The 13676-nt window shown below is 42.1% G+C and overlaps 1 protein-coding gene across 3 annotated transcripts in view; it reads right to left on the minus strand.

Moving 5' to 3' along the window:
* NR5A2 (nuclear receptor subfamily 5 group A member 2) overlaps positions 1-13676 on the minus strand; it is a 103918-nt gene that overhangs the window by 11717 nt on the left and 78525 nt on the right. For all 3 annotated transcript variants that reach the window (XM_044301704.1, XM_044301703.1, XM_044301705.1), the window contains one exon: positions 12938-13085. In XM_044301704.1, the coding sequence (XP_044157639.1) occupies positions 12938-13085 (148 nt within the window). The remainder of the gene's footprint in view (positions 1-12937; positions 13086-13676) is intronic.

The raw sequence follows: 13676 nt of genomic DNA on the forward strand, positions 1-13676 counted from the left end.
AATTAACAATACAAGTGTGAAAGTAGCCTGTTACAACCAAATGTGGCTCCATACTTTGGGGAACTGGGTAACGTGTAAATGAATCTTGTCTTTCTAAATATCATTCACTGGTCTCCATATTCATACAGATAAGGCCTCATGCACACGACAGTTTTTTTTCACGGCCCGCAAAAACGGGGTCCGTGATCCGTGACCGTTTTTTCGTCCGTGGGTCTTCCTTGATTTTTGGAGGATCCACGGACATGAAAAAAAAGTCGTTTTGGCGTCCGCCTGGCCGTGCGGAGCCAAACGGATCCGTCCTGAATTACAATGCAAGTCAATGGGGACCGATCCGTTTGATGTTGACACAATATGGTGCCATTTCAAACGGATCCGTCCCCATTGACTTTCAATGTAAAGTCTGGAGTTCTTTTATACCATCGGATTGGAGTTTTCTCCAATCCGATGGTATATTTTAACTTGAAGCGTCCCCATCACCATGGGAACGCCTCTATGTTAGAATATACTGTCGGATATGAGCTACTTCGTGAACCTCAGATCCGACAGTATATTCTAACACAGAGGCGTTCCCATGGTGATGGGGACGCTTCAGGTTAGAATACACTACAAACTTTGTACAAGACTGCCCCCTGCTGCCTGGCAGCACCCGATCTCTTACTGGGGGATATGATAGCACAATTAACCCCTTTAGGTGCGGCACCTAAAGGGGTTAATTGTACTATCATATTCCCCTGTAAGAGATCAGGGCTGCCAGGCAGCAGGGGGCAGCCCCCCCCTCCCCAGTTTGAATATCGTTGGTGGCACAGTGTGCCTCCACCATCGCCCCCCCCTCCCTCCCTCTATTGTATTAAATCATTGGTGGCACAGTGTGCCAACCACCATCGGTCCCCCCTCCTTCCCTCTATTGTATTAAATCGTTGGTGGCACAGTGTGCCAACCACCATCGGCCCCCCTCCCTCCCTATATTGTATTAAATCGTTGGTGGCACAGTGTGCCAACCACCATCGCCCCCCCTCCCTCTATAGCAGTAACATTGGTGGCAGTGTGCGGTCTCAACAGTAGAAGATTCATACTTACCTGCTTGCTGCTGCGATGTCTGTGTCCGGCCGGGAGCTCCTCCTACTGGTAAGTGAAAGGTCTGTGCGGCGCATTGCTAAAGAACTGTCACTTACCAGTAGGAGGAGCTCCCGGCCGTTCACAGACATCGCAGCAGCAAGCAGGTAAGTATGAATCTTCTACTGTTGAGACCGCACACTGCCACCAATGTTACTGCTATAGAGGGAGGGGGGGGGGCGATGGTGGTTGGCACACTGTGCCACCAACGATTTAATACAATAGAGGGAGGGAGGGGGCCGATGGTGGTTGGCACACTGTGCCACCAACGATTTAATACAATAGAGGGAGGGAGGGGGGCCGATGGTGGTTGGCACACTGTGCCACCAACGATTTAATACAATAGAGGGAGGGAGGGGGGCCGATGGTGGTTGGCACACTGTGCCACCAACGATTTAATACAATAGAGGGAGGGAGGGGGGGGGGGGGCGATGGTGGAGGCACACTGTGCCACCAACGATATTCAAACTGGGGAGGGGGGGGGGGGGTCTGCCCCCTGCTGCCTGGCAGCCCTGATCTCTTACAGGGGGATATGATAGTACAATTAACCCCTTTAGGTGCCGCACCTAAAGGGGTTAATTGTGCTATCATATCCCCCTGTAAGAGATCGGGTGCTGCCAGGCAGCAGGGGGCAGTCTTGTACAAAGTTTGCAGTGTATTCTAACTAGAAGCGTCCCCATCACCATGGGAACGCTTCTGTGTTAGAATATACTGTCGGAAATGAGTTTTCACGAAGTGAAAACTTAGATCAGAAAAAGCTTTTATGCAGACGGATCTTCGGATCCGTCTGTATGAAAGCAACCTACGGCCACGGATCACGGACACGGATGCCAATCTTGTGTGCATCCGTGTTCTTTCACGGACCCATTGACTTGAATGGGTCCGTGAACCGTTGTCCGTCAAAAAAATAGGACAGGTCATATTTTTTTGACGGACAGGATACACGGATCACGGCCTCGGCTGCAAAACGGTGCATTTTCCGATTTTTCCACGGACCCATTGAAAGTCAATGGGTCCGCGAAAAAAAAACGGAAAACGGCACAACGGCCACGGATGCACACAACGGTCGTGTGCATGAGGCCTTAGGTTGCGTGTGCAGCGAACTCTCTGGGATTATATACAGTGCATTTTTGGTTTCTACTCAAGCAAACCATACTTCTAGCTAGTTATTTCTGTTCTATTCCTCATGTATTCCTCATGTAAAACAACTAAACCACTAAACTACCATGAGCTCCTAAAATTGCACTAAAAGTTTTATTTCTAGATGGATGATCCTCTCGTGGAAGAGGCCAATATATACATACATATAAAGGACTTGAAAATCTACCTATGTATCTAACTATCTATCTATCTATCTATCTATCTAATATGCATACTACTATGACACTACAAGTTGCCACCTGGATTTAACTAAGCAAATAGTTATGAGCCTCCTATTGGATAATTACTGCATGGGCGATTATCTTTCGGCTGGTAACAAGTTATTTAACCCAGACTGGTGCAATGAGTTGCTTCTCATTTCTTAAACAACCATGTCGAAAGACACATCTGGTTGTCGTGGAAAAGATGTTAGTCTGTCTGAGAAGGGTCAAATCATTGGCATGCATCAAGCAGAGAAAACATCTAAGCAGATTGCAGAAACTACTGAAATTGGGTTAGGAACCGTCCAACGCATTATTAAAAACTGGAAGGATAGTGGGGACCCATCACATTCGAGGAAGAAATGTGGCAGGAAAAAAATCCTGAATGATCGTGATCGGCGATCACTTAAACGTTTGTTGAAATCAAATCAAAGGAAAACAACAGTAGAACTCAGGGCTATGTTTAATAGTGAAAGTAAGAGCATTTCCACACGCACAATGCGAAGGGAACTCAAGGGATTGGGACTGAACAGCTGTGTAGCCGTAGGAAAACAACTAATCAGTGAGGCAAACCAGCAAAAAAGCTTCAATTTGTTAGGGAGCATAAAGATTGGACTCTGGAGCAATGGAAGAAGGTCATGTGGTCTGATGAGTCCAGATTTACCCTGTTCCAGAGTGATGGGCGCATCAGGGTAAGAAGAGAGGCAGATGAAGTGATGCACCTATCATGCCTAGTGCCTACTGTACAAGCCTATGGGGGCAGTGCTATGATCTGGGGTTGCTGCAGTTGGTCAGGTCTAGGTTCAGCAACAGTATGTGTTCCAAGAATGAGGTCAGATGACTACCTGAACATACTGAATGACCAGGTTATTCCATCAATGGATTTTTTTCTTCCCTGATGGCACGGGCATATTCCAAGATGACAATGCCAGGATTCATAAGGCTCAAATTGTGAAAGAGTGGTTCAGGGAACATCATTTTCACACATGGATTGGCCACCACAGAGTCCAGACCTTAACCCCATTGAGAATCTTTGGGATGTGCTGGATAAGGCTTTGCGCAGCAGTCAGACTCTACCATCATCAATGCAAGATCTTCATGAAAAATGTATGCAACACTGGATGGAAATAAATCTTGTGACATTGCAGAAGCTTATCGAAACAATGCCACAGCGAATGCGTGCCGTAATCAAAGCTAAAGGTGGTCCAACAAAATATTCGAGTGTGTGACCTTTTTTTTTGGGTGGCAACTTTTTTTTGGGGACAGGCAGCGTATATGGTCCTCACTCAGCACAGATGAAGATTATCAACCAGATTCCCTAGAACCCTGGATGACAAATTGCCTAGTTATGTAATGATACATGGCCCACTGGTACATAACTATGCATTCTTCTTGCTTTGTATATGCTACATGCACGTGTAGCATATTACATGCGGATCCTCAGCCCAGATTCAATGGAAATTCTGCAGCATAAGACAGTGCCAGAAAAGTAGAAGACATTTTAACAAATCTCATCTACACCCTGCAGAAATAGTTCTCATGAAAGTTGACATGCAGCACGGATCCATAGCATGGAAAAAAAAAAGTGGAATTTCACGGTGGATCTTGTTCCCCAGATCTGATGGAGCGGCAGGCCAGGCATGCACCCTGCTGCTCCATTTATTCTCTATGTTACAGATGGAGATAGCCGAGCACGGCGCTCTCCTATTTCCAGCTATCCCATAGAGAATGAATGGAGCGGCAGGGTGCATGCTCAGATTGGGGAAGCAGGACCCATATTCATAGGATAGGTGGGAGTCCCAGCAGCTGGAACCCAGTGATCAGATAGTTATCCCCTATACTATTGACAGGGATAAACTTGCAAACTTGGCACAGCCCTTGGACAGGTGATATTTTTTTTGTTCATTTGGGGTAAAATGATGTGAACTGATCATATTACCTAATAAAAAAAAGTCTACCAAGGACATTTAAAAGGAAGGAGTGTCATGCCTTTTGTGGCACCTTAAGGGGGCTGAGCATGGCACCACGATTCTCTTTGGTGTTTGTTGTATCATGCTCCTCCTCTCAGGGGTGCACCATCAATGAGGCCAGGTGAGGCGATCACCTAAGGCAGCACCAGATAGGGGCAAGAGAGGGGCAGCCGAATGGCCATGGGCTGAAGGGAAGGGGTTAGGTTAAGAAACTGGCATTGGGGAAGGAGGGGCGCCTTTTCAGTTTTTCGCCTCAGGCAGCAGAAAGGCTAGGTTCATCCCTACCTCTGGTCCTGCATATATGATCATACTGTTTGAGGGTATCTATTAAAAGGAGGAAACATTATTATTCCTGTGTGTAACATCCTATAATATTGAGCAGTATTACTTCAATCAGGCTTCCTTCATGAATAAGCCATTTCACAGTCATCCTGCAATGTAGGAAATACCTATAGAGGGTTAATAAGTATCAGGGGATTAAACTTGTAGAAACCAAATGATCAATTAATATAGTTGTCTTGGTCTAACAAGGTCACCTCCTTGCCGTCTGTATCAATAATGCCCTAATATCATTACATGGAATAATCCATCCATTAACCAGAGTACTGTATTCTGCATTTGATAGACAGCAAATCCATAGTGCAGCCGGGGAGGCATGGTATCGCGGTCGTTTGGAGACACAGTGCTGACTGAAGACTTTCTGCTCTGCTTTTAACTCACTTTGATTGCTGTGTCCCAAGGCAGCCCAAGGCAACAACATAAAATTCAGCGTCTGGAAGCTCGCTTTACACCATACGGTGCTGGCCGAGTATAGCAGATACATGTATGAGTTCATAATGACAGGGGCTGCTTCATTCATCACATGACAATGTGCGCATACGCGTGTCACATATATTGCTGGCATACTCAGGATGGTCGGCAGCAATTCATGTTTCTAAATGTCCTCACCTCACGACACGTAGTTAGGTAGATAGGTCTTACAGGTGGGGTGAGGGCAGTATTGTTATTAGAACTTTTATAGCCCAGATTTCCATTCTACAGAGTGATGACAACAAAGGGAAAACTTGCTAATCTATGTAGAAATGATCTATTATCTATCTATCTATTATCTATTCAGATAATATCTATCTATCTATTATGTATCTATTCAGATAATATCTATCTATCTATCTATCTATTATATAACTATTATCTATCTATTATATATCTATTCAGATAATATCTATCTATTATCTATCTATTATCTATCTATTATATATCTATTCAGATAATATCTATCTATCTATTATGTATCTATTCAAATAATATCTATCTATTATGTATCTATTCACCTGTCATCTCTCGATCTATACATCTATCTACACTTCTATCAAATATTTATCTATCGATACTTGATGTTCACTTGTTACTATTTTTATGATAAAGTTTTATACAGTATATTCGTTATAAAATAAATGTATATGTGGACCACCTCTGTGACCTCTACAATTACACTACTATGTTGTCTCTATATTTCATATACAGTGAAACCTCTTTGAGATGACCACCCAAAATTACATTTAAACGTTTTTCTGGTAGATAGGCGGTCCTCTCCTAGAAGAGACCAATATACAAATAACAGAAAATCGATTCAGCATACCAAGGCATGTCTTTCGGAGATGTTTCACTATATATATATACATACACACATTACATTCCTTGTTCTTATAAACTTTATAAAGCCAATTAGCATGTAAATAATGAAAATTCTATTCTGTGCACGTAGGATTTCTGCTGGGGAAACATGACATATCGCTGTGTTACGTCTAAATAAGAAGTGGACACACGCAGACATTTTTTACCGAAAGTGAAACAACAGCGATTAATCGTGCGGCCATCGCGAGTCCTGGCCAGGTCCGCATGCGGACACTAAATGAAATCCTCTATTGATTTTTCCATGGCTGCCTGTAAGTGTTACATCAATAGAAAAAGAAAGCAAAATGTTTCAAGCTGAGGAGTAGAGACGCTGCATTATTTGGTGCTTCCGACAGTAAGTTACGGAAAGTGATGGACGAGAAGTACAGAAAAACTACAGCAGAAGGGGGAGAGACTTAGAAAAGGTGGAGAGAAAAAGGATCGGTATCACTTAGAGAATGGTGAAGAACAGAAGCAGGATACATAGTAACCGCTATGAACCGCTGATTACCCGATGGACGAGCGAAACATCCAGGAAGTCCAGAGGTGACCGGAAACCTTTGTAGTGGGAGCAGTGGGGGAACGGGGAGTATGATTTATTTTATTACTTTACCCCATCATGATTGGCAACTTCCATGGGAGGGCAGGGGGCCAGAAGTTCATCAATATAAGGACTCCTGAACTTGTGCACTGTATTGTGCAGACTCCAGAGCTCTGCTTGTGCTGGAGCTACTCAGTAACGATTTCAAGAAAATGACTGGGTCAATACAAGTAACTTAAGTAAGTGACCCAGAGTTTTCATTTGGGTCTCAGTCGAGGCCTCAGTTCTCAAGCTAGTTGGGGGTCCTAGTGGTTGGGCCGCTGCCAATCTAATAGTTATTATCCCCTGTCTAGTGGGTAGGGCATAATTTGATATAACCGGAATACCCCTTTAAATGCTATTTGAATATCTTAGAAAATACATGATAAATCTATTCTAATTTGCAGTGTAGAAACAAGGAACTCAAAGATGACACTGCATCTGATTCAGCAGTGTAATCAGTGGGCTATGGGCTGGCACAGTGCCATACCATGTGATTTACATTGATGTAACCACACTAGAAGGAGCTAACTTATTACAGGAGGAGCTAACTTATTATACATGATTATACACATTCACAGTGTGACATCACTGCATCATCATGTGCAATAAATGAAAAAACAACTTGTGCTATTACCGTATGTAAATCTTACTAATTGTACACTGCACTAGCTTTGTATTATGTGAATGTAAGGGCTCGTTCACACGAACGTTTTTTGCGTTCCGTATACGGGCAGTTTTTTTTACTTCCGTATACGGAACCATTCATTTCAAAGGTTTCGCAAAAAGAACGGAATGTACTCCGTATGCATTCCGTTTCCGTATTTCCTTTCAAAAATAGAACATGTCCTATTATTGCCTGCATATCACGTTCCGTGGCTCCATTCAAGTTAATGGATCCGCAAAAAAACTGAACACATACGGAATGTACTCCGTATGTCTTCTGTATCTGTTCAGTTTTTGCGGAACCATCTATTGAAAATGTTATGCCCAGTCCAAGTTTTTCTATGTATTTATTGTATACTGTATATGCCATACGGAAAAATGGAACGGAAAAATGGAATGGAACCGGGAACACCACTGAAACAAAAAACAGAAAGACGGATCCGTTAAAAAGGCCTGCAAAACACTGAAAAAGCCATACGGTCGTGTGAACGAGCCCTAAGTCTGTTGTTTAAACTGAAGCCCCTCTATGGAGCCATTTTTGCAAACCTCCATATCGCTCATAAAACCAGATTCTTTTTCATTTATTTCTTCTCTCCTAATATCTCTCTTAATTCATCTCTCAGTTGTCTTTATGTTACCTACACTTGATAAATGACTGCATAAATATTTGCTATGGTGCATATATTTTGTGTTAATATTCAAATCATTAAGTAGAGTGAGGATTTACATGAATAAATGGTTATTTGGTGCAATGAATTAATGTTCTAGAGAAATGTGATGTCATTTTCTCATTCATTCACTCAAGAGGCTCTTGCACACGACCATATGACTTTTTCAGTCTTTTGCGGTCCACAAAACACGGATCCTCAAAAAATACGGATGACGTCTGTGTGCATTCATTTTTTTGCGGAACGGAACAGCTGGCCCCCAATGGAACAGTCCTATCCTTGTCTGTTATGCGGACAATAATAGGACATGTTCGATCTTTGAATGGAACGAAAAAAATGGAAATACTGAAACGGAAGGCATACAGAGTACCTTCCGTTTTTTTTTCAGAACCATTGAAATGAATGGTTCCGTATATGGTTCGAATAGGAAAAGCAAAAAACTGAACTAAAACAGAAAAATAATAATGTTCGTGTGCAAGAGGCCTAAGGTGGTTTACTGACGAATGAATGTCAGTTATGGTTTTTATAGACTTATTTCAGTTTTTCTTTAGTTGGCTTGTTCAGCAGACTGTTGTTCCTTCCAACTTTCTCATGCAGGTGCACATGGGTTTGGGCAGAGCATGAATAGAGAAAGAGGCTTCTCTTAATAGGCATCTGTCAGTAGGATCAACCCTATTAAACCAATAATAATTTTTAAGGCGGACCCTGCTGATTAAAAACATGCCTCTTCCCTCTGATCCATTACCACATTTAGGAGAAATGTGTTTTTTCAAAATATGCAAATGTCTTTAAGTGCATTGAGTGCAAGCTCTAGCCACTGAGTGCACTTTAACTCCTCCGCTGTGCTTCCCTGGACGCTCCCTCCTCCACCTGGATTTATGGCCATGTCAAGAGCAGTGTCCAGCGAAGAAGAGCGTTCAAGTTAAGGTGTACGCCTTGGTGCATTTAAGCCCTAATATGCATGTAAAAAAAACAAAAAAAAAAAGTATTTCTACTAAACACAGCAAAAGATGTGAAGAGGAAAGACAATGGGGGTAATTTATTATCAGATATAAGCCCATTTTCTGGCGTATATCTGTTGCAGATTGCGGCGCAACGGATATTTGCGACACAATCTGCAACTCATACCAGGTCTAGGGGGAGTGGCATGGGTGGGGAAGGGTTCAGTAGGCCCATCTCATTTATCATTTTCTACGCCTGTTTTAGGCATAGAAAATGGTCTAAGTGTAAGCCAGCAAGGAAGTGGTCTACATTTAGACTGGTGGTGGATCTGCCGAAGTTATGTAGAGGCTGGCGCATCTTCATAACTTTGGCAGATCCACCGCCAGTGCACGGCGTTATTAAGACCAGTGTCTAAAATGTCATTCTTAATAAATAACCCCCAATGTTTTTACCAGGTTTACCGCTACCAAGCATCATAGCTGGTTTAATAGGGTTGCTCCTGGTGACATTTATACCCCTTAACTTGACACTTTAATGGTGCAACCGCTTTATTTTACCTTTCCTAGGTATCAAAGTTCCACTGCTTTCAACTGATAACTACTACAATACTGTCCATGTCCTACCTCGCTTCCAGAAAATGTTGTTATGGATGTAAAAGCTCAAAGAGGATCTGCGCCTTCTCCTGACACGTCTGTTTTAGTAACTGTGTAATAACAATTCTGGGGCATCTATTCTAGTGTCATTCCTTTATGTCATCTCTAGAAGTTATGAATGGATTGCTAGCAGTTTCCAATGAAGGCCGAGCTGTTTGCTACCAGTTGGGGGGTGTCCCTGCACAGTCTGACAGAGGCAGCACTGCTTGGATACTGTCAGTCTGTGCGGGGACCCCCTACCTGGGTATCATTGCGAACACAACTTCTAGAAGGAATAATAAAAGAATGCCGCAACCTAGAGTCATAAAAACAGATTATCCAGAATTGTTATTACAAGTAGTTTCTTAAACAGACATGTCAGGAAGAATTACAGGTCCCCCTTAAGGCGCCTATCCAGCTTCAATGACTGACAGCTATCTCTCCCGACTGTCCCTATACACGCCAGGCCCTGATTTTTATGTATTCAGTCAGGAAAGAGGAGAAAGACACTAGGAGACATGACTTATCTCGCGGTATAATGAAATAACCGGGCATTAAAATTGCCCCCGACATCATCTGGAGAGTGTGGACCTCCCGACGCACATTAGATTGTCAGCTGGTATAATGTGTATGGGCCTTTGCACTGGGGTTTTGAACTCCGGGATATCCTCACAGCTCATCTACCCCTCCCCCATGAAGAGTAAACAATCCAAACATTTTATTAAGCTATTCACAAATACTCAGCACTCACCATATATTTTACATTATTTTTCCATCCTGCTGAACAAATAACTATTGATTGGACATAAAATCTCACCGTGACTTATGATCAATGATCTGCTTTAGTCTCAAAAAAAAATAAAAAATTCTTATTACATGGAGTTTAATGAAGATGCAACTCGGGCAGGAGAAATTTAACCCATTGCAGTCACCGCTGTGCGATCAATACTAGCAGAAAGAAATATTTGCACTTTCTATGTAATGAACGCTGCAACATCTTCCCCCCGTACATCATCACCCGCCATATCATATTAGACAAGAAACCTTTATTCTTCTATAAAGAAGTTCCCTGATTCCTTCTCCTACCAGTTTATTAGCCCAGGCACTTAACAAGACGCTGTACAGTCTTATTAGCCTTTTGTCACATCAGACAACTACATAATGAAAATCCAATCCGATTCAATTAACTGCTAGGGAAGATTCCGGCGTGATTTAATTTGCTTTAATATGCATGCGGGAGGATGATATATGATACAAGGAGAGACTCTTCTTCTTAATAAATAGAACTAGAGCTAGGGGCAGCGTGTAAGATTATGAGGTTGCAGATAGTTGATCAAATAAAGGGGCCCAGTAGTCGTGCAGATTATCTGGAACAAACAAACCTACAAATCTGTCCATGTAGAGGCACCATAGATCACCTGATGGACGAGCAAAATGCTCTCTTATTGGGTGAAATGATCTTTGATGTGGACACCTCAATCAGCAGATTGCTGCCCAGAGACAATGGATTTGTACGGGGATTAGAGATAGCAGTAGCCATCGCTTGTCCATATATGGAGGAGATGATCGCTGCATGAAAATACAGCCCTTTATCTCCACTGACGAGCAAGCAATTATCGGGAATGAACTCTTCCTTCCTGATAATTCGGCCTTACAATATATGGCCGCTTAGACTGCTCAATTACTGAAGTTATGACTCTGAACTTGCACTGATGAGGGACAGCAGGGGCAGATCAATACTGTCCAGGTAATAATTTGTTCATTGATAAAGTATTTAGAATCCCATTATTCTCAATCCTCAATCTTTTATCTGTCACCAACTTTCCAATCCAGGAGAGCATTCCTCACGTGCGTGATGCTTTACCTGTCTCACTGCCTCACTTTTGTCTACTCTACAGGGAATTACTGGCTCCCAGGTAAATCAATAGCATGGGATTCCAGAAGAAACAATTCTGCAGGACAGGGTGTAGACCAGTGAGAGCAGTTATATATATTCACTCCATATACATATATATTGATTATGACAAATATCAAGATGAGAACTAGAGGAGACAACGAGCTAAGTAGAGAAGGTGTGTAGACATTGCATTCGGGATTCTACAGTTGTGTAATGGCATCTTCAATATCACAGAGTCACCCCCTTCCATCAGCATCCCTGCGCAAACGCCATGAAGGTAAGTTAGCAAAAATTCTGATGTCTGTGACCTTGAAACATGAACCCATGACAATATCTGAATATCCATAATGAGGTGTCCAGGTTCTCAACAAGACACATCACCTGGAATCTCCAGCAAGTTCAAGTAACTACAGAAGTTTCTTTGAGTTTCCCAGAAATCCTTTCAGCACTTTGCTTAATGCAATATTTTGTTCTAAGGACGTTCTTCCTACATTATACTGCTGTAATAACTACAAAGTGTATAAAGAGGCAAATAACAGAATGACTGAAAAGAAGTATAAAAGCAAAACTAACCTTTAAAGTGAAAAACAAAAGGTGAAAGATAGCTGATACAATGTGTGGTATGTTCTCACAGGGTTTCTTTGGCACATATTTTGGCACAGATTCCATTCCAAAATGCATGCAGATCTTCCCCTTTGATATCAATGGGGGCTCTGCCTGTGAATTCATGCTACAGTTTGAGCATGCATGTGTAAAGAGTAGGGAGAGAAGACCAAACTATGGCCACTTGGGAATGTCAGGACTCAGGATGTTGAAATACATCACCATACACATCGGATGGTGGTCCGTTCCTGCATTCATCTGATGTGTATGGTCACCCTAAGCTTACAAAGGAAGGGGGATTCCATAATTGTCTAACTTAATTAGAGTAAAATTTGGTTGTCGGCTCTGAAAACTACTAAGGTGCTGACTTACTTCAGTGGGCTGTGTGTAATGTACTATGACTATATGGTGTGACCATCACATTTTACATTTACAATGGCAATTTATTTTTCCATGTAGTCCTCTCAGCATCCGAACAGTCCTACAACTAATGCCCAGACATGTTTCACTAGTATTCATTTTAGCCCTTCCAAAAAACACTATTCTATATTTAAAGCAACATCTTCCTTTAGTATTGCTGTAAGACTCAGGGATTTGTGTGTTAGACTATGTTCACACTGCTGTCAGGTTACGTTCGTACTACTTTTTGAAGAGCAGAATAGCGTGGTGTACTACACTAGTCTCCTGGCAAGAAAACCCAAAATATATCATACCCATTATAAGTCAATGAGATCTATATATATATATATGTTGTGTCCATCATGTCAGCTTCTGTCTTCTTAAAATAATTGCTGCTTAGAACTAAGTAGAGCTGAATGGCCATATACTTACCAAGACTGAAGAGCACTAAGAATTTCAGACACACAAATTCTCTTAGGTCGAACTGTAGTGATCGAAGTTTGGCCACCAGATCTTGAGCATGGCTCATGAGGTTGTTTAACGTGGTACCAGCCTGTGTGGCAATAACAGAGTAATCCACCTAAAAGAGATGAGAATAGCATGCGTTTAATCAGAATTTAGAGAGATTTGTATTGTTTTCAAGTATACTGTACCAAGTAAAGCATTAGCTATTGAGACGTCCAGAATGGAAATGATCTGCACTGGTTACTACGTATATATTGTACATACAATCCACGCAAAGGCGTTGACTATGTATAATACTTCTTAATTTGTTCTAGAAGTTCAAATTACTTTACATCACACGATTTTTGCTCATTAATTACCCTAACGTTAATATACTCAGGAGAGGGCACGCCACTGAAGCAAATAACCGCAAACTATGAGTGCGCTGAATATCTGCAGCCGCAGCAATATCATTTCAGTATCCCCCTTCCCTACCTGTCAGTCAGCCAGAACAAGTAAGATGAATTTTTTATATGTATTGATGGTTAATTTCCATAATTATGTGCACCATCCTCCCCCCTCAGCTTCAATCGGGTCATCTAGAGATTCTCTTGCAAGAATTTGCAATTACAAATAGGGAGTCAGGGAGCAATCTTATTAATAGTTTTATTTTTAAATGAAGAAAATATAAGGTTTGGAGTTGTTGAACTTCCTAGCCCGGCCAGAT

Source organism: Bufo gargarizans, chromosome 7 (assembly GCF_014858855.1).
Source record: "Bufo gargarizans isolate SCDJY-AF-19 chromosome 7, ASM1485885v1, whole genome shotgun sequence".
NCBI classification, from domain to species: Eukaryota; Metazoa; Chordata; class Amphibia; order Anura; family Bufonidae; genus Bufo; species Bufo gargarizans.